The 21,784-nt window shown below is 48.5% G+C and overlaps 1 protein-coding gene across 1 annotated transcript in view; it reads right to left on the minus strand.

Moving 5' to 3' along the window:
• Window positions 1–4,479: 4,479 nt before the first annotated feature.
• The window catches only part of ARPC1A (actin related protein 2/3 complex subunit 1A), a 39,273-nt gene continuing 21,968 nt past the window's right edge, over window positions 4,480–21,784 (minus strand). The window contains exons 5-10 of the mRNA XM_008018671.3: window positions 19,647–19,754; window positions 14,587–14,799; window positions 12,031–12,106; window positions 10,719–10,912; window positions 6,833–6,923; window positions 4,480–4,851 (exon numbers count right to left, since the gene is read on the minus strand). Of these exons, the coding sequence (XP_008016862.1) occupies window positions 4,813–4,851; window positions 6,833–6,923; window positions 10,719–10,912; window positions 12,031–12,106; window positions 14,587–14,799; window positions 19,647–19,754 (721 nt within the window). The 3' untranslated portion in view covers window positions 4,480–4,812. The remainder of the gene's footprint in view (window positions 4,852–6,832; window positions 6,924–10,718; window positions 10,913–12,030; window positions 12,107–14,586; window positions 14,800–19,646; window positions 19,755–21,784) is intronic.

Consider the following 21,784-nt stretch of genomic DNA (forward strand, 5'->3'; position numbering starts at 1 on the left):
CAGGCCAACATAGTGAAACCCTGTCTCTACTAAAAATACAAAAATTAGCTGGGGGGTGTGGTGGCACGCGCCGCCTGTAATACCAGCTACTCGGGAGGCTGAGGCAGGAGAATCGCTTGAACCTGGGAGGCAGAGGTTGCAGTGAGCTGAGACCACGCCACTGCGCTCCAGCCTGGGTGACAAGAGTGAGGCTCTGTCTTGAAAAACAAAACAAAACACAAAAATTAGTTGGGTGTGGTGGCACATGCCTGTAGTCCCAGCTACTTGCTACTCGGGAGGCTGAGGCAGGAGAATCTCTTGAATGAGGGAGGTGGAGGTTACAGTGAGCTGATAACAGAGCGAGACTCCATCTCAAAAAAAAGGTTGGGCGCAATGGCTCACGCCTGTAATTCCAGCAGTTTGGGAGGCCAAGGCAGGCGGATCACTTGAGGTCAGGAGTTCGAGACCAGCCTGGTCAACATGGCGAAACCCCGTCTCTACTAAAAATACAAAAAAAAAAATTAGCTTGGCGTGATGGTGCACACCTGTAATCCCAGCTCCTCCGGAGGCTGAGGCAGGAGACTCGCTTGAACCCGGGAGGCAGAGGTTGCAGTGAGTCGAGATCACTGCAACCAGGGTGACAGAGCGAGACTTCATCTCAAAAAAAGAAAAAAAAGAAAGAAAGTCCAGTTCTGGTGCTGCCACTTAACCTGTAGTGTAACCGTGCCTCAGTTTCCACATCTGTAAAGCGAAGCTGACAAGCACTGTCTACCTGCCTACCTGTCCCTCAGGCCTACAGTCATGGAAGGAAGACCCAGTGGATGGGAGGAAGCAGACCTCAGACTGTGAAGCGATGAAAGGCATTAATTGAAATGGCTCCCTTGGGGGAGATAGTTTTCTAAGCCCTATGTGGAGAAACACCTTGGGTTAGGGAACTTGGGGACGGAAGGATTTCATCTGGAGCTCCCAGAACAACTTGGAGACTATTCTGTTTCTTCCTGGAACTGGCTTTGTGCAGGGCCCTGGGATGAAGATGCTACGCACTCCTGCTTCCTTTATTGCCTTCTTGTATTTCCAAGAAATGCAGCCACAAACCCAGGCTGTGACTCTGCAGGGCTGGCTGACGTGGGGGAGGCAGGCCAGGGCTGGTGCGGTCTCCCAGGTTCTTGCTGGCTTTCTGCTCCTTGCCCGTCGCTTTTTTTTTTCTTTTTTTTTTGAGATGGAGTCTTGCTGGAGTGCAGTGGCACAATCTCTGCTCACTACAACCTCTGCCTCCCGGGTTCAAGCACTGGTTTTGTTGCCTCCTAGTCACAAAACCGCAGCCAGGTTGACGCAGACAAGCAGTGGGTGGGCCAAGGCAGACCAAGGAGACGGGAGATGCGGGCGGGGGGAGGTGGCGGGTACCTTTTCTTTTTTTTTTTTTTTTTTTTTTTGAGACGGAGTCTCGCTGTGTCTCCCAGGCTGGAATGCAGTGGCGCGTTCTCAGCTCACTGCAAGCTCCGCCTCCCGGGTTCACGCCATTCTCCTGCCTCAGCCTCCCAAGTAGCTGGGACTACAGGCGCCCGCCACCACGCCCAGCTAGTTTTTTGTATTTTTAGTAGAGACAGGGTTTCACCATGTTAGCCAGGATGGTCTCGATCTCCTGACCTCGTGATCCACCCGCCTCGGCCTCCCAAAGTGCTGGGATTACAGGCTTGAGCCACCGCACCCGGCCGAGATGGAGTTTTCGCTGTTGCCCAGGCTGGAGTGCAGTGGCATGACCTTGGCTCACTGTAACCTGCGCCTCCCGGCAATTTTTCAAGCAATTCTCGTGCTTCAGCCCTCCTGAGTAGCTGGGATTACAGGCGCGTGCCACCAATGCCTGGCTAATTTTTGTATTTGTAGTAGAGAAGGGGTTTCACCACATTTGCTAGGCTGGTCTTGAACTCTTGACCTCAAGGGATCCACCCGTCTTGGTCTCCTAAAGTTCTGGGATTACAGGTGTGAGCCACCATGCCTGGCCTCAAATACCTTCTCATCACTTCCAATGACAGGGCCTGCCCCTGAGCGTGGGTGAACTGAAAAGGGGCTGTCACTAAGGCATTTCCCTCACCCAGTGGGGAGCACTTGCTTAGTGGTTTACTACCAGGGCTTTGGAGAGACTGGTCATTCCCCTCTCTGGAATTTTGTCATCTGAAAAATGTCCTAATAAGAGTTCCAACCCTACAGGTTTGTTATGAGGGGTTGTTAATGGCTTCCAAAGGCTTTTCCTGGTGCCTGCACAGTTAGCTAAAGTATTGCATTCAGGGCGTGGCACACACACCTTTCCTGAAGAACCCTCTCAGAACATCCCAGACTGTCGTCATTGTTTACAGAGCCTGGTCTGAGTCTCAAAGGTAGAGTGAGAGGAGGATGGAGCGTCACAAACTCAAACGACCCCAGCACTGAAATAAAGCACTGAGGGCTTCTGGCAGCTGTGATTGGAGTGGGCCTTCTTCCCCACAGGAGAAATGGCCTGTGTTAAAAAATGGCAAAATAAACTAGCCGGGCATGGTGGTGTATGCCTGTAATCCCAGCTACTCGGAGACTGGGGCCACCTGTGATCCCAGCTACTCAGGAGGCTGAAATAGGAGAATCGCTTGAACCTGGAAGGCGCAGGTTGTAGTCAGCCGAGATCACGCCACTGCACTCCAGCCTGGTTGACAGAGAAAGAGGCTCCATCTTAAAAAAAAAAAAAAAAAAAAAAGCAAAATAAGCCGGGTGCAGTGGCTCACGCCTGTGATCTCAGCACTTTGGGAGGCTGAGGCAGGAGGATTGCTTAAGCCCAGTTTGAGACCAGCCTGGGCAACATAGGGAGACCCTGTCTCTATTATAATTTCAAAATGTTTTTATTTAAAAAAGAAAAAAACAGCAAAATAACTCTGCGGCTATTAAGTTCTTAGAGGCGAAGTAAGTCAATTTTGTCTTTTTTTTTTTTTTTTTTTTTTTGAGACAGAGTCTCGCTCTGTTGCCCAGGCTGGAGTGCAGTGGCACAATCTCAGCTCACTGCAAGCTCCGCCTCCCAGGTTCATGCCATTCTCCTGCCTCAGCCTCCCGAGTAGCTGGGACTACAGGCACCCACCACCATGCCCGGCTAATTTTTTGTATTTTTAGTAGAGATGGGGTTTTACTGTGTTAGCCAGGATGGTCTCGATCTCCTGACCTCGTGATCCGCCTGCCTCAGCCTCCCAAAGTGCTGGGATTACAGGCGTGAGCCACCGTGCCCAGCTAAAAGAGAAATCTTTAGCTAATTCCTGTTTTATGGCCAGCTTTTGTCTACCCTCACAGAGCCTTGCCAATGCACTGTGTACACAAACACGTGTACAGAAAGGAGCTCCTGCCACTGGAGGCCCAGAGAGGACACTACAGGGACCAGGCAGGGCCATGAGGTCAGCACCCTGGTGCTAGGTAGGATTCCCTCTTGGAGTGAGGGCTTCCCATGAGTCACCAAGAGGACAAAATTACCTTCCCTTGAGCACATCACGACGTGCCTTGGGAAGCACTCATTCTAGAAGGGAGCTGTGAGATCAAGGATGTGGCCAGGCTCCGGCTACTCTTTGCTTATTTTGCTTTTCATTTATACTTGTACCTCTTAAGATTCTCTGCCGTGGAATGTCAAACTTCACGACTCATCATGACGAAAGGAGCTCGGTGTGGGCACAATCGTCTCTCACGCAAGATGCTGACTTTCCCCTTTTCCTGCCCTGCCCCTCGCACCCTCCCCACAGCACGCCCCTGGCAGGTGCGCTGCTAACAGCGGGCTGCCGTGGTGTGGGCACCGGGCCCGGGGCCTCCCAGGGCAGGCTTCCATTCGGACTTGGCCGCTCAGTGGACGTGGGCTTCTCTGTTGCTCACATGCAAGATGGGAACAGCGTACCTCTGACAGGGCTTGGCTGTGTGTCCCTTCCGAATCTCTATGTTGAAATGCGATCCTCAGTGTTGGGGCGGGGCTTGGTGGCCGGTGTTTGGGTCATGGGGCGGATCCCTAATGAATGGCTTTGTGCCCCCTGGCAGGAATGAGTGTGTTCTCACTCTATGACCTGGTTGTTTCAAGGAGCCTGGTCCTCTCTCTTGCACCCTCTCCCGCCATGGGACACGCCTGCTTCCCCTTCGCCTTCCTCTATGAGTAAAACCATCCTGAGGCTTCCCCAAAAGCAGACGCAGGCACCGTGCTTCTTGTCCAGCCGGCAGAACCATATGCCAAATAAATCTTTGTCTTAAACAAATTACCCAGTCTCAGGTATTCCTTTATTGCAACACAAAACAGACCAACACCACCTGCTTTGCAGAAGTATTGCAACGTTCGGAAATGGTTCTCTCACCCCCCACTAAATGGTGCTTTTTGGTTCAAGGTTGTATAGAATGGTGCAATTTAAGAAACCAAGGATCTACGATTTTGCCTAAAACAAACCTAATTGAATGAAGAATTCACTCATATTTTCCTACTAAAAATTGAAATACTACAAGGAAACAAAACCAAAACCACATTCAGTTCCTTTATTTAATTTTCTAGTGGACAATTTACATATCTCCCTCACCCTGTCTTTTAAGTTAGTGTGACAGTTTCCCATAATAAACTACTTCAAGAGAAGCTTTGGTCAAGAATGGAATGAAATCGCAAAAAAACAAAAACAAAAAAATTACTGCTTTTAAAAAACCAACACTTTCACCAATTTTATATTCAAACAAAACCACACGGCGTTGGCGTGATATGTTTTCAGTGTTTCCTTGGGGCTGGCTTCCTCGCCATCGCGCCACGGCACAGCTGCGCTCGGCCACAGTTTGTCATGCTGGATGGCGGGGGCTCACTCAGCTTCACATTATCCGGAGGCCCTGGATGGAAGACTCGAGGGTCTTGGAAAAGGTGGGAAGAGCACTCATGTCACTGAGGAGTGTCCACCCTGAGGTTTTCCCCGAGGTAGGTATCACACCACTCCCTCCTCCTCGGTGGAGGTGCTGCCTGTCCCCACCCTGAACCTGGCCCTGCCCCACCTGAGACAGGTTCTCCCAGGACTCACCCTGCAGAGACACTCCAGGCCCGGGCTCCCCCTGCTGGCTCCCACAGGCCAGGTGTCCCTTTTCCCCACTGCTCCACCCACAGGCTGTGGGCACACTCCTCACTCCTGTGTGTGTGGTTTTTTGTTTTTTTTGTTTTTTTTTTTTGAGATAGGGTCTTGCTCTGTTGCCCCAGGCTGGAGTGCAGTGGTGTGACCACAGCTCATTGCAGCCTCCAATCCCTGGGCTTAAGAGATCCTCCTGCCTGAGCTTCTCAAGTAGCTGGGACTAACGGCATGCGTCACTGCACCTGGTTTTTAAATATATATATATACATGTATATTTAAAAATAGAGACAGGTTCTCACTATGTTGCCCAGGCTGGTCTTGAACTCCTGTGCTCAAGACGGGGAAGCAGGGAGGAGAAACAAGCCTCAGGTTCCCAAAGTGCTGGAATTACGGTAGTGGGCCAGCATGCCTGGCTGCACCGGGCTTTTTTATAGAGATGGGGTCTTGCTATGTTGCCCAAACTGGTCTCCAACTCCTGGCCTCAAGCGATTCTCCCACCTTGGCCTCCCAAGGTGCTGGGATGACAGGCGTGAGCCACTACGCCTGGCTGCCCACAGCTCTTTTTTCTAGTTTAATCTGTGCTTCTGGAGGACCACAACATGGGCAGTGCCTCAAAGGCAGTGTGCGCTCTCCGAAGCCCAGAGTTGGCCTGGGTGTGCTGCGCTTGCAACTTATGATGCTCGCCTGTGCTTTCTCAACTCCTAGTCCCCTCCCCTCCAAAACCCATCGCAGCTCAGGATGCCGCTCAGGTGCAACCTTTCCCTGTAGCGCGGGCAGTCGGCGCATCGCCCGATTCCTCTGTGTGAAAACAGAGGCACTGGCTTCTCTTCCGAGCTCTGCCGAATCCCCTACCAGCCCCTGTATCCACTTCTCTCTTCTACCAGACAGGCTTCTTTGGACTGGATATTCTCAGTGCTCAGCACCATGCATGGCACCCAGAAGACACTTAGTAAATGTTTATTAAATTAATGAATGTCAGCCATAAATATGTATCTATATAGTTAAACCTGGGCTGGTGTCCAATAGGGCCTGTTTCCAAAATAGCACTCCATTTTTCCTCAATGAACAAATGGACATCTAGAAGTAAAAATGTCAGTTCACTGATAATGTGCCGTTCTTCAGTGGATGACTTAGGTTTTAAAGAGATCTCCAGCCGGGCATGGTGGCTCATGCCTGTAATCCCACCACTTTGGGAGGCCAAGGTGGGCAGATCACGTGAGGCCAGGAGTTCAAGACCAGCCTGGCCAACATGGTGAAACCCCATCTGTACTAAAAATACAAAAAACAGCCGGGTGTTGTAGTGTGCTCCTGTAATCCCAATTACTTGGGAGACTGAGGCAGGAGAATCGCTCCAACCCGGGAGGCGGAGGTTGCAGTGAGCCAATATTGCACCACTGCACTGAAGCCTGGGCAATAGAACACGACTCTGTCTCAAAAAGAAAGAAAAAAAAAATAAGAGATTTCCAGTTGAATGTCTTATATTAGGACATTAAACTGGATACTAGATTTAACGTTTTGTTTCAACAATTGAGAAACATTCTTCTTGCAAGAGTTTTGTAAAATATTAGCGGGGTGTGGTGGTGCGTGCCTGTTGTCCCAGCTGCTTGGGAGGCTGAGGTGGGAGGACTGCTGGAGGCAAGGAGTTGGTGGCTGCAGTGAGCCATGATTGCACCACTGTACTCCAGCCTGGGTGACAGAGAAGGAGCCTATCTCTCAAAAAAAAAAAAAAAGTTTTAACACAAACAAAATTTGTTCTGTTAGGTAGAAAATACCTTGAAATCCCAAATTGTCATGGCTCCATCGATGCCAGTAGTGCAAAATTTGCGACAGTCTTGCTTGTCCACTTCATAAATAGAGACTTGACTGAAAAAAAGCAAAGCAAAAGAGACCGTAAGGTATGTAGTGGAAGTGAACACAACATTCCTGACTAATCGTGTAAGGGCAGCTTAATGAAATGAATTATCTTCTTTATTTTTTAAATAGAGATGGGATGGGGGTCTCACTATGTTGCCCAGGCTGGTCTTGAACTCCTGGGCTCAAGTGATCCTCCTGCCTCAGCCTCCCAAAATGCTGCGATTACAGGCGTGAGCCACCACACTGCGCCAGGAAATGAATTATCTTTTAACTTCTGATTATGAACTTGTCCATGAACATTAGGCTGCAACAGTCTGGCTCAGAAAATACCCCAAAACATCTTATTACCAGATGTCCAGGAAAGACAAAACTGGAAAGGGGAGAAGTTAAGAGCCTGCCTTAGTTAGAGTGACCTGGGGAAGCAGGAATGACCCAGCCCACACAGCACTCAAACGCTGGGAGCAGGTTGTGGGCAGCACCACAGTCATGGCGAAAACAATGTTTTTGTTTATTTTTAAATAAACCGGAGGCATGATGAAGCATGACTGAAATCCAACTGACTCCAAACAAAACCTCTCAAATCAGCCTCCAAGACAGCCAGTGCAGATAAGCCAACAGCCCTCCATGAGTCTGACATGAATCATTATAAATGTTAGCAGCAGACATACCCCCAGATTCCAACCAAGCCAAGCAGGGGAACAGATAAATGAAACAACTTGTCTTAGCCTGATTATCTGGAAAGCTTTCAAGACAATCTTCCATTGCTCAGACCATATTTTTCTTTGTCCTCTGAAATGTCTAGAACTTACCCTCCTCTTCCCCGACGCTGGGAAGGGGATGGCAAACTATGGCACACACCGCCTATTCCTGTACAGCCTGTGAGCTTAAAAAAAAAAAGGTTTTACATTTTTATTTATTTATTGAGATGGAGTCTCACTCTGTCACCCAGGCTGGAGTGCAGTGGTGCGGTCTCGGCTCACTGCAACCTCTATCTCCCAGGTTCAAGCGATTCTCCTGCCTCAGCCTCCCGAGTAGCTGGGATTACAGGCCCCCGTCACCACACCAGCAAATTTTTGTATTTTTAGTAGAGATGGGGTTTCACCATGTTGGTCAGGCTGGTCTTGACCTCCTGACCTCGAGTGATCCACCCACCTCAGCCTCCCAAAGTGCTGGGATTATACGCGTTAGCATCTGCGCCCGACCCAGCTTTTACATTTTTAAATAGCTGGAAAAAAATTAAAAGAGGACTATTATCTCATGAAATGAAAATTATGTGAAATTCAAATCTGAGTGTCCATAAAGTTTAACTGGAACACACCACCTCATTTGTTTACAGCATCTGTGCCTGCTTTCCTGCCACAACCACGGAGTTCAGTGGTTGCAACGGAGACCTACGGCCTCTGAGAGTCTAAAATATTTACTATCTGGTCCCTTACAGAAAAAGTTAGCTGACACAGCTCTAGTGCGAAGAGCACCTAATTTCTGCAAATAAAAGTAGACTAATGGGCAAGGGTTTGTCTTTTCACTTTTCACCTAGAAGTGTCAGAGAGGCAATGAGAGCTGTTTCTTTCCTGAACACTTGGTCTACATAGAAGCTTAAGAGAAATTCATAAGAAATAACTCAGAGTCATTCAAGACAGAGAAACCTAAAGAATGGAGAAAAGGTGAGTTTTGCTGTGGAAGGAGAAACCTGAAAAATGTGGAGAAAAGGTAAGTTTTGCTATGCCTTCAGGTTTTTTTTTTTTTTGAGATAGGATCTCGCAATGTAGCGCAGGCTGAAGTACAGTGGCACAATCACGGCTCACTCCTCTCAAGTAGCTGGGACTACAGGTGTGCGCCAACACAGCCAGCTAACTTTTAAAAAATTGTTTGTAGAGATGGGGTCTTATGGCCGGGCACAGTGGCTCACGCCTGTAATCCCAGCACTTTGGGAGGCCGAGGTGCGCGGATCACGAGGTCAGGAGATCAAGACCATCCTGGCTAACACAGTGAAACCCAGTCTCTACTGAAAACACAAAAAATTGGCCGGGTGTGTCGGCGTGTGCCTGTACGCCCAGCTACTCGGGAGGCTGAGGCAGGAGAATGGCGTGGACCCGGGAGGCAGAGCTTGCAGTGAGCCGAGATTGAGCCACTGCACTCCAGCCTGGGCCACAGAGCAAGACTCTGTCTCAAAAAAAAAAAAAGAGAGATGGGGTCTTCCTGTGTTGCCCAGGATGGTACTGAACTGCTGGCCTCAAGCAATCCTCCTGCCTTGGCTTCCCAAATGCTAGGATTATAGACGTGAGCCATGGTGCCAGGCCTCTGGTTCTCATTTTTCCATAGAGCATTTGCAGCCTATTTTACGTGCTGAAGATGAAGCACAACCTGCACTTCACTGTAGTTCTCTCAAACAGGAAGTCTAAAGGTTTCCATTACTCCTCCCACCATCAATACCACAACAAAAGCTTCTCAATAGAAAAGGCTTCTCGATGAGGGAAAATCCCATGGGACCCAACTCTGACTACAGTAATTTAGAATATCGAGCATATTATTTCTCCTCCAGATGCTTTTCTATTTTTTTTTTTTTTTTTTCTTGAGACGGAGTATCACTCTGTATCCCAGGCTGGAGGGCAGTGGCTCAATCTTGGCTCACTGCAACCTCCACCTCCCCAGTTCAAGCGATTCTCCTGCCTCAGCCTCCCGAGTAGCTGGAATTACAGGTGTGCACCACCACGAGCAGCTAATTTTTGTATTTTTAGTAGAGATGGGTTTTGTCATGCTGGCCAGGCTGGTCTCAAACTCCTGACCTCAAGTGATCTGCCTGCCTCAGCCTCCCAAAGTGCTGGGATTAAAGGTGTGAGCCATCATGCCCAGCCTCTCCTCTAGACCTTAAAAATCACACTTTCAGGCCGGGCGTGGCGGCTCATGCCTGTAATCCCAGCAGTTTGGGAGGTCAAGGTGCGCAGATCACCTGAGGTCAGGAGATCGAGACCAGGCTGGCCAACAGGGTGAAACCTCATCTCTAGTAAAAATACAAAAAATTAGCCAGGTGTGGTGGCACACACCTGTAATCCCAGCTACTCGGGAGGTTGAGGCAGGAGAATTGCTTGAACCCGGGAGGCGGAGGTTGCAGTGAGCTGAGATTGTGCCATTGCACTCCAGTATGGGCAACAAAGTGAGACTCTGTCTCAAAAAATAAATAAATAAATAAATAAATAAATAAATAAATAAAAATCAAACTTTCTGGACAAAACACAATTCTGTTGTCTTACATAATTACATATACCCTATGAAAACCCAGTTGAAACACTCCTCAGCTTTGTCATCATGATGCTAAGAAATTGTTTCTTTAATTAAAGAATCTTCTATTTGTATCCATTACTTGAAATGACAGTTACAGTTACCTTTTCAAACAGGCTGTAACTTCGCTTTCTGTTATGTGTGCACTACCATGGCAACGCAGCATTCAAGAAAGTCTCCTTTTGTTCTTGAGTAGCTGAGAAAGGGTGCCCTAGGAACTAGGAAGCGGCTGCCCTGAAGCCCCACCACCTCGGACTGCAACAGGGTCTGCACTGCTGCTGCTGGCTGCTGCCTTGTAATCTGCACCTTGAAGGACAGAATGACCAGGTGGTGGCGACTCTCTCCCTATCACGAGCTGGAAATGAGAGCCCCCAGTCGGGAAGATACGGACTTCTTGCTGCACTTGTCCCTGAAGGAATGCCTGGGACTGCGGGGCATAGAGCTTTTGTAGGAACCCAGTAAGGAAACGGCAAGGGGCAGGAGGGCACCTTGTCACCTGACCACCTTTCTACAGACGGCACCTACGTGATGCTATTCTGGTGCAGCGTCTCCAAGGCCGTGTTGCGGTCCTCAGTCGTGGCTCTCTTGTCCATGTTGCGGAAGCGTTCCATGGCAGACATGTTGCGCTGGATGCTCTGTTTTGGAATGTCTAACTTGGAGACGAAGGTCAGGCAGCCGCGGTCATCGTAGTTGAAGAGCATTGGGCAGCAGTCATGGCCCTGAAATGAGACTCAGTCAGTCCCTGGAGGACACACTGCCCACCGCCCAGCTCCTTGGCAGAGTGGCAGAGTGTTCACCATGATAGGCCTCTCTTACTCTTTTTTTTTTTTTTTGAGATTGAGTCTTGCTCTGTTGCCCAGGCTGGAGTGCAGTGGCACGATCTCAGCTCACTGCAACCTCTGGTTCCCGGGTTCGAGTGATTCTCCTGCCTCAGCCTCCCAAGTACCTGGGATAACAGGTGCGCGCCACCATGCCCTGGATAACTGTTGTGTTTTTAGTAGAGACGGGGTTTCACCATGTTGGCCAGGCTGGTCTCAATCTCCCAACTTCAGGTGATCCACCTGCCGTGGCCTCCCAAAGTATTGGGATTACAGGCGTGAGCCATCGCGCCCCACCTGCTCTTACTCTTAGAAGTGAGCTCGCCGGGTGCGGTGGCTCAAGCCTGTAATCCCAGCACTTTGGGAGGCCGAGACGGGCGGATCCCAAGGTCAGGAGATCGAGACCATCCTGGCTAACGCGGTGAAACCCCATCTCTACTAAAAAAAAAAAATACAAAAAACTAGCTGGGCGTGGTGGCGGGCGCCTGTAGTCCCAGATACTTGGGAGGTTGAGGCAGGAGAATGGCGTAAACCCAGGAGGCGGAGCTTGCAGTGAGCTGAGATCCGGCCACTGCACTCCAGCCTGGGCGACAGAGCAAGACTCCGTCTCAAAAAAAAAAAAAAAGAAGTGAGCTCTAAGGCCAGGAACGGTGGCTCACGCCCGCACTTTGGGAGGCCGAGGTGGGCCGATCACCTGAGGACGGGAGTTTGAGACTGGCCTGTCCAACATGGAGAAACCCCATCTCTATTAAAAATACAAATTTAGCCGGGTATGGTGGCACATGCCTGTAATCCCAGCTACTCGGGAGGCTGAGGTAGGAGAATCACTTGAACCCGGGAGGCAGAGGTTGCAATGAGTCAAGATCACCCACTGCATTCCAGCCTGGACAACAAGAGCGAAACTCTGTCTCAAAAAAAAAAACTGTTCTGCTTTGTGCTAGGGTGACAGAGCACACATTGTTCCCTGTCTGAGCATCACATACAGTGCGCCCCGAGGGAGAATGAAGAAAAATACTCACAGCAGCCACGACGCTGTTCTCTGAGACAAATGACACACTCAGGAGCGGCAGGAACTCCGTCTTCAGAGTTGAGACCCTAAACACAAGAACATTTGTTATCCCAAGATGTAACAGACTATTAGCTTCTTTACAGACACAGATGACAACAAAGGACCCATTCTCACAGGGGCTTCTGCAGTATCAACGGGCACTTATGTTGAAAAGGAGCCTCTGACCTCAACTTGCAGGCCTCTTGAGCCAGGGGCGGCCCTGGGCTCTGGCTCCGGCTCCAGCCTGGGCTCCTCCCGCCTGCTTCTGAGACCCCACCCGCTCACGACAAACTGGTTCCCAAAGCCCTGTCTTTGCGCCCACACCCTTCAACCCCCAGCACAGCTCTAAAGGGATCACCCCCATGATCCCACGGTCCACTTTCCCAGAGGCCACTTCAGCCTAAAGCAGCTTCTCCCTGCTCTTAGCTCCTAGAGCTCTTTCTGTTACTATGACTTGGCAGCAAACACCTGTGCTAGGACCCTCTCCTTGCCTGTGCTCCCCGGAGCTCCGAGACGGCTGTGGTCACACACATCTGTGCTGACGGCCAGGCACCGTGTCAGCAACTAGAGCCACCAAGACGAACCAAACGGTCTTAGCCAGGAGCTCGCACTCGAATGGGCCGTGTGTGTGTATGTGTGCATGCAGGGACATGTGTATGCATGTAGTTATTCGCTCTTGAGTGTGGCAAAGAGATTACACAGATATGGCAGGCAAACACACTGGCTGATGAGTTAGGAGCACCTCACTTCATGCAAGAAATGATGCATTCAAAAGCTGACTGTGGCTGGGCATGGTGGCTCACACCTGTTATCTCAGCACTTTGAGGGGCTGAGGCGGAAGGATTGCTGGAGACAGGAGTTTGAGATCAGCCTGGATAACATAGTGAGACCCAGTCTCTACGAAAAATTAAAAAAAAAAAAAAAAATTAGCCTAGCGTGGTGGTGCACATTTGTGGCCCCATCTGCTTGAGAGGCTGAGTTGGGAGGAGCACTTGAGCTCGGGAGTTCAAGGTTGTAATGAGCTATGATTGCGGAACCGCGTTCTAGCCTGCGTGACAGAGAGTGTCTCTCTAAATGATGACAAAATAAAAGCTAACTGTACATGTCTCAGGACGCCCTTCATAAAGTTGGCATTGAAGAATGAATGTGTCATCTTAAGCCCTTACTGTGGTATACCTGACTTTTACTACATGAGATATTTATGTTGGAGGAGCACAAAGGTGGAGCATGTAATCTGACTTGCAGGACTGGAAAAGGGAAAGAAGTCAATATGAGGGTAGATAGGGACTTGTAATAAGCGTATGCTAAGAACTTACTGTGTCACAATAAACCATATAAAAATTAAGTAACACTGGCATCAAAATACCAAAGTATTATCAAGTATCAAAAGGCAAATTACCAAATGTATACAAAAATGTATAACATAATCTCATTTCTGTTAAAAATAAAAAGATATATAAGTGCTTGTTTATGTAGAGAAATTTTCTGAAAGACTACATTTTATAATGGAGGGGACAATCTTTTTTTTTTTTTTTTTTTTTGAGACAGAGTCTTGCTCTTGTTGCCCAGGCTGGAGTGCAGTGGCGCGATCTCGGCTCACTGCAACCTTCAACTGCTAGATTCAAGCAATTCTCCAGCCTCAGCCTCCTGAGTAGCTGGGATTACAGGCATGTGCCACCACGTCTGGCTAATTTTCTGTATTTTTAGTAGAGATGGGGTTTCTCCATGTTGGTCAGGTTGGTCTCAAACTCCCGACCTCAAGTGATCCACCTGCCTCAGCCTCCCAAAGTGCTGAGATTACAGGTGTGAGCCACTGCGGCTAATTTTTGTATTTTTAGTAGAGACAGGGTTTCACCATGTTGGCCAGGCTGGTCTTGAACTCCTGACCTCAAGTGGTCCACCCATGGCCTACCAAAGTGCTGGGACTACAGGTGTGAGCCATGGTGCCCGGCAAAGCTAATTTTTGTATTTTTAGTAGAGACAGGGTTTCACCATGTTGGCCAGGCTGTTCTTGAATTCTTGACCTCAGGTGATCTGCCCACAGCCTCCCAAAGTGCTGGGATTATAGGCATGAGCCACCAAGTCCAGCTGGCCTGCAGTTTTGATTGAGTTCTTTCGTTTTGTTTTGTTTTGATTAAGTCTTGCTCTGTCACCCAGGCTGGAGTGCAGTGGCGTGATCTCGGCTAACTGCAACCTCCGCCTCCCAGGTTCAAGCAATTCTCTGCCTCAGCCTTCCGAGAAGCTGGGATTACAGGCGCCCGCCACCATGCCCGGCTAATTTTTTATTTTTAGTAGAGACAAGGTTTTACCATCTTGGTCAGGCTGGTCTTGAACTCCTGACCTTGTGATCCACCCACCTTGGCCTCCCACAGTTCTGGGATTACAGGCGTGAGCCTTCGCGCCCGGAATGATTGAGGTTTTTATGTTTGTGCCCTGTGCTAACACCCCAGGAAGGGCAGTCCTGGTTCAGCTGGTGAGAGATCCCACCCCTTGTTCCCCACCTTCCAAATGAAAGGCAAATACTCACTGCACACTTTTTGAGGCATCAGCAACAGACACGGTGCTGTCGTGGCTGACCCAGGCCAGGCGGCTCCCACTGGCAGAGAAGCTGACCCCGTGGACCCAGCCACCAGTGCCACTGCCACCAAACTCTGACATCAGCTGCCCAAAAGGCATCTTGCTGCCCCAGGGCGTGCTGGCTGGCTTTTCATCCACTTCTTTAATGTAGGCAGAAAACACTCTGTTTAAAGGGCAGAGAGAAAAGGAAAAAGCAAATGAAAATATATGTATCTAGAAACATACATTTTCCTTGTGGCAGCTGCCACAAGGAATCTCAGAATGCAAAGAGGTTGACTCATTAAAAACAAATAAAACATGGGCTGGGCACAGTGACTCATGCCTGTAATCCTAGCACTTTGGGAGGCCTAGGCGGGCGGATCACCTGAGGTTGGGAGTTTGAGACCAGCCTGACCAATATGGAGAAACCCCGTCTCTACTAAAAATACAAAATTAGCCAAGCGTGGTGGCCCTTGCCTGTAATCCCAGCTACTCAGGAGGCTGAGGAAGGAGAATTGCGTGAACCCAGGAGGCGGAGGTTGCAGTGAGCTGAGATCGCACCATTGCATTCCAGCCTGGGCAACAAGAGTGAAACTCCATCTCAAAAAATAAATGAATAAATAAATAAATAAGGCCAGGTGTGCTGGCTCACGCCTGTAATCCCAGCACTTCGGGAGGCCCAGGCGGGCGGACTACGAGGTTAGGAGATCAAGACCATCCTGGCTAACACGATGAAACTTGGTCTCTACTAAAAATACAAAAAATAAGCCGGGCGTGGTGGCGGGCGCCTGTAGTCCCAGCTACTCGGGAGGCAGAGCCTGCGGTGAGCCAAGATCGCGCCACTCCACTTCAGGCTAGGCAACAGAGCGAGATACCATCTCAAAAAAATAAAAATAAAAATCCATCAATCAATCAATCAATCATGATAGGTAAGTTCAGATATTCAAACCTCTCAAGTAACAGAATTATTAAGAGCTATCTACAGGCCAACCCAAGTTTGGCAAATCTATATTTTAGTGTGTGTGTATATATATATATATTTTTTTTTGGGGGGGACAGAGTTTTGCTCTTGTTGCCCAGACTGGAGTGCAATGGCATGATCTTGGCTCACCACCTCCGCCTCCTGGGTTCAAGTGATTCTCCTGCCTCAGCCTCCCAAGTAGCTGGGATTACAGTTACGTGCCACCACGCCTGGTTAATTTTTATATTTTTAGTAGAGACGGGGTTTCACCATGTTGACCAGGCTGGTCTCGAACTCCTGACCTCAGGTGATCCATCTGCCTCGGCCTCCCAAACTGCTGGGATTACAGGCATGAGCCACCACACCTGACACCCCCAACTTTTTTTTTTTTTTTAAGAGATGGGGGTCTGGCTCTGTTTCCCGGGATGGGGTGTAGTGGTGTGATCAAAGCTCACTGCAGCCTCCAACTCCTGGGCTCAAGTGATCCTCCTGCCTCAGCCTCTCGAGTAGTTGGGACTACAGTTTTGTACTATGCCCAGCTAATATTTTAAATTTTTTTGTAGACATGGGGTCTTGCTGTGTTGCCCAGGCTGGTCTCAAACTCCTAGGATCAAGTAATGCTCCTGTCTCAGTCTCCCAAAGAGCTGGGATTACAGATGTGTGCCACTGTGCCTAGCTAATCCATACTCTAGATACTATCAAAGCACCTACTGTGTGTCAGGCTCTGGGGGCCAGGTTCTGAAGGAGTGACCATAAAAGCCCTGTCCTCATAGGCTGCACATTCTGGGGAGACCCTGCTGTCCCATCCCTCCCTTGCCCACGTGAGACCTTGCTAAATGATCACAGCATTCTTTCCCATCTACCTTACCATCACTCTCAACATAGTACTCCAGGAAGCCTGCACAGTCAATGGTGGGAGAGAGGAAACTATTTGCCACCCCACAACGAACTAATGGTATTGACCCCGCAACTTTTTTTTTTTTTTTGAGACGGAGTCTCACTCTGTCGCCCAGGCTGGAGTGCAGTGGCGGGATCTTGGCTCACTGTAAACTCCACCTCCCGGGTTCACGCCATTCTCCTGCCTCAGCCTCCCGAGTAGCTGGGACTACAGGCACTCGCCACCACGTCTGGCTAATTTTTTGTATTTTTAGTAGAGACGGAATTTCACTGTGTTAGCCAGGATGGTCTTGATCTCCTGACCTTGTGATCCGCCCGCCTTGGCCTCCCAAAGTGTTGGGATTACAGGCGTGAGCCACTGCGCCCGGCTGGTAATGACCCTTTTAAAGACACACCCTAAGAGAAAGCCAAGGGAGGCCAGTGACAAGGAGTGGGCAGGCTCCCTGGACCCTCAGGCCCACTGTCCAGTCTCTGTGGCAGGAACAGCTTAAGATGGAGGCAGGATCTTTACAGGTGGTGTCGCCAATTTCCACTCACTCACTCTTTTTATCTAATTCCACACAGCTATGTGTGAGGATGTTCTGGCCCAGAGTTAAGGACAAAGGGGAAGGGCTGGAAATCTACCCTTTAGGGCCTTTTCACCCTCCACTGTGATTTCTACTTTGTACATCTTCTTCTCTTCAAAAAACTGCTGAACCTCAAGGCTTCCTGAAAGAACCGAGGAATCCCACCTACCACCCCAAATGACCATGGCAGTACAGAGGTTCTGGAAGATGCCTGGCAGAGGAGTTACGTGAGGTTATATGACGAGACGGTAGAAACACTGCGCTTTAAGTCTGCATCATGACAGCAGCTGGTTTAGTCATAGGAGGCCAAGAAAGAAGCAGTGGCTCTCACCCACCAACTCGGGAACACGAATGGGACAGACCCATATCCACAGGACTTGGCCAGGCACAGTGGCTCATGTCTGTAACCTCAGCACTTTGGGAGGCCAAGGTGGGCGCACAGCTCAAGGCCAGGAGTTCAAAACCAGCCTGGTCAACGTGGTGAAACCCCGTCTCTACTAAAATACAAAAAAATTAGCCGGGCATGGTGGTGCACGCCTTCAATCCCAGCTAGCCAGGAGGCTGAGGCATGAAAATTGCTTGAACCTGGGAGGCGGAGGTTGCAGTGAGCCGAGATCGCACCACTGCACTCCAGCCTTTGTGACAGAAAAACACTCGTGGAAATTAATATTAACAAAATAACCGCAACCTATTTTCACAACCATCAAAGAATCCAAGCGGTGCGGGTTAGTGCCACCTAGTTCTATTTTCCAATGACTCTGGTTAAGAAATCACAAGTAACACAGGTCCACAATATAAAGTGCCTTGACACTACCGTGACCCCCATCCTCTCTGCCAAAATCAAACACACATCTCTTTCTCTTTAAGCTTTGAGTATTCCTGGATATAAACCACTGGTCTGGTTTTCTGGGAATTCTCCACAGTTACTGAAGAAAGTGGATCACAGCTGAGTGCAGTGGCAGTGGCTCATCCCTATAAGCCCAGCACTTTGGGAGTAAAAGGCAGAAGGATCCTTTCAGCCCAGGAGTTTGAGACCAGCCTGGGCAATATAGTGAGACCCCATCTCTACAAAAAAATGAACAAAATCAGCCAGGCATGGTGGCTCATGCCTGTGGTCCCAGCTACTCAGGAGGCTGAGGTGGGAGGATTGCTTGAGTCCGGGAGTTCGAAGCTGCAGGGAGCTATGATTGCACCACCACACTCCAGCCTGGGTGACAGAGCAAGACCTTGTCTCAAAAAAAAAAAAAAAAAAAAAAGTGCACCTCATCTTCCAACCATATAGTCAACACGAAGCAACATGTATTTGCTTTGCTTTCCTTTCAGCTAAGGGGAAAAAAGCATTCTTGAGAAAGAACTTTAAAAAGTAATTACATGGAATTACACGGTATGATCCTTAAAGTTCCTAGCAAAGCGGCTGCATTTCTTCTAGCTTCATAGTGATGACAAAATAAAAAGCTTTAATGGAAAGAACAGCACAGTAACAGCTTAGCAGTGCACTGTTTAGCTATGTTTTATTAATCGTTTCACTTTGGAATTTGCAGAGACTGCTGCCTGGAATATGAAATAAGAAAAATAGTGTAGTCAAGAAAGACAGGGAGAAAGGGAGAGACAGAAAGAGATGGTGAGAAAGAGACAGAGACAGAGAGAGGGTACATGCTAATCCTCCCCTCTAAACCGTAGATATTCTTACACTTAAGGAAATCTTTGCTGGCCCCACCCTTGCCTCTCCCTCCTATCCCACCTCCAAGTCGACTTCTTTCTACCTGTGACTTACTCACTTTTTCTTTTAATCATCATGCTTGAGCTCCTTTTCTAGATCACAAGCTGCTTCTATTTTGTTGTTTTCTGTTTTTGTTTGTTTTTTTGAGATGGAGTCTTGCTCTGTTGCCCAGGCTGGAGTGCAGTGGTGTGATTTCAGCCCACTGCAACCTCCACCTCCCGGGTTCAAATGATTCTCATGCCCTAGCCTCCCGAGTAGCTGGGATTACAGCCGTGTGCCACCACACCAGGCTAACTTTTGTATTTTTAGTAGACACGGGGTTTCACCATGTTGGCCAAGTTGGTCTCGAACTTCAGACCTCAGGTGATCCGCCCACCTCGGCCTCCCAAAGTGCTGGGATTACAGGTATGAGCCATAGCACTGGGCCTCATTTTTGAGTCCCTCACAGTGCCTAGCATAGTACCTTGCAAAGAAAAGGAAACATACAGGCCAGGCACAGTGGCTCATGCCTGTAATCCCAGCACTTTAGGAGGCGAAGGAGGGAGGATCACTTGAGGCCAGTTCAAGACCAACCTGGGCAACACAGCAAGACCCCATCTCTACAAAGAATAAAAACAATTTTTTAAAAATTAGCCAGGTGTGGTGGCACATGCCTGTAGTCTCAACTACTCTGGAGGCTGAGGCTGGAGGATCGCTTGAGCCCAGGAGTTGGAGGCTGCAGTGAGCTATGATGGTGCCACTGCACTCCAGCCTGGATGAGAGTGAGACGCTGTCTCAAAAACAACAACAATAACAACCACAACAAAACAAAGAAAGGGAACCCAAAATTATTTGTTGAAGGATGAAGAACACACAGCTCGAATCTATCAGTTCTCATTGGTTCCCACCTGCATTTGAAGTCACATGATCCTGCTGCCAGCAAAACGTTGTTGGGATGCCAATCCAAGCTGAGGACTGTGGAGCGAATCGGCTTTTTAATGTGCTTGCTCACCCACCTATGAGAGGGGAAAACTGTTTCAGTTTATCCACTCAACAAGCATCCCCAAATGACCTACAAATTATGTCGGGTGAAAACACCTAAGCATGCCACACTTTTCCTTAATTAAAAAAAAATGATAAAACAATTCAGAATGTTATCTTTTTCAGAATAAACTTTTTCAGATAGGTTTCTATAAAAAAAGATTCTATAGAAAAGCAACAGATCATTCAACGTTTTTCTGTCAGTCACCAGGCCTCCTGCCAGAGACAAGGTTTTTTAAGACCAGGTTATAATTCGAGACTGGCTAATTTTTGTATTTTTTGTAGAGATGAGATTTCTCCATGTTGCCCAGGCGGGTCTCAAACTCTTGGGCTCAAGTGATCCACCGGCCTCAGCCTCCCAAAGTGCTGGGATTACAAGCATGAGCCACGATGCCCGGCTGACAAGGTGCATTTCTAAAGGGCAGAAAGGAAAAGAACCATGAACAAGCACTTCTCCACTCCTGGTCTTGATTATGTCGGCACAACAGCTGGTTTTCAGTGGTCCTCATTAGTAAGCATAGACATTGATTAACTCGGTTTTTTTTGTGAGATTTTGGATTACATATGGCGTTAACCTCTGAGATAAAAACTGAAGTTTGAAAATACTTCAGTTTTTATTATGAATATTCAGTGATTTGCTGTTCCATTTTTGGTCAATCTGGGGTTGTAAGACAGCTTAATATTCTTCCCAAGTCTCCATTAATCTGCAAATTCTGTTTAATTTCTTTCACTGAAAAATCACAACCAAGAAATTGGAAGAACCTCGTATTGGGGATTAGCCTCTAATTCTCTAGCACGATCCAAAAAAGATGATTTATGTCTATGACCAGTCAGTATTTTGGCTTAACTCATTCATTTCTGCCCCCAAACGGCTGTTTAAAAACCAATCGTGTCTGGTTGCTCTACAGTTGGGAAACTAAGTATTGAGCCAATGCCTTTACTTGAATGCTAAATTACCTTTCTATAGATTTTTTTTTTTTTTTTTTTTGAGGCGGAGTTTCGCTCTTGCTGCTCAGGCTGGAGTGCAGTGGCGCAATTTTGGCTCATCGCAACCTCCGCCTCCCAGCTTCAAGCGAGAATCACTTTCTTTTATTTATTTATTTTTTATTTTTATTTTTTCTGAGACAGAGTCTTACTCTGTTGCCCAGGCTGGAGTGTAGTGGTGCAATCTTAGCTCACCGCAACCTCCGCCTCCTGGGTTCTTGCAATTCTTGTGTCTCAGCCTCCTGATAGCTGGGATTTTAGGCTCACGCCACCACACCCGGCTAATTTTTGTATTTTTAGAAGAGATGAGCTTTCACCATGTTGGCCAGGCTGGTCTCAAACTCCTGGTCTCAGGCGATCCGCCTGCCTTAGCCTCCCAAAGTGCTAGGATTACAGGCATCAGCCACCACACCTGGCTATAGAATTGCTTTCTTAGAATCCTATCTGAAAAAGTTCATTCTGAAAAAGACAGCCAGGTGCAGAGGCTTGCACCTATAATCCCAGCACTTTGGGAGACCAAAGCAGGAGGATTGCTTGAGTACAGGAATTTGAGATCAGTTTGGGCAACAAAGTGAGAACCTGTCTCCACAAGTAATCAAAAAATTAGCCAGGTGTGGTGGTGCAAACCTGTAGTCCCAACTACTAGGGGGGCTGAAGTGGCGAGATTGCTGGATCCCAGGAGTTGGAGACTGCAGTGAGCCGTGTTTGTGCCACTGCACTCCAGACTGGGTGACAGAGAGAAACCCTGTCTCAAAAAATAAACCAAAACCCCCTACAAAGTCTCCAAAAAAGGAGGAAAGGACAATATTTTGAACTGTTTCATAATGTGTATATATATATATTTTTGAGACAGAGTCTAGCCATGTTGCTTAGGCTGGAGTGCAGTGGCATGGTCTCGGCTCACTGCAAACTCCACCTCCCTGGTTCAAGCGATTCTCCTGCCTTAGGTTCCCAAGTAGCTGGGATTATAGGCATGCGCCATCACGCCCGGCTAATATTTTGTATTTTTAGTAGAGATGGG

Source organism: Chlorocebus sabaeus, chromosome 28 (genome assembly GCF_047675955.1).
Source record: "Chlorocebus sabaeus isolate Y175 chromosome 28, mChlSab1.0.hap1, whole genome shotgun sequence".
Lineage (NCBI taxonomy): Eukaryota > Metazoa > Chordata > Mammalia > Primates > Cercopithecidae > Chlorocebus > Chlorocebus sabaeus.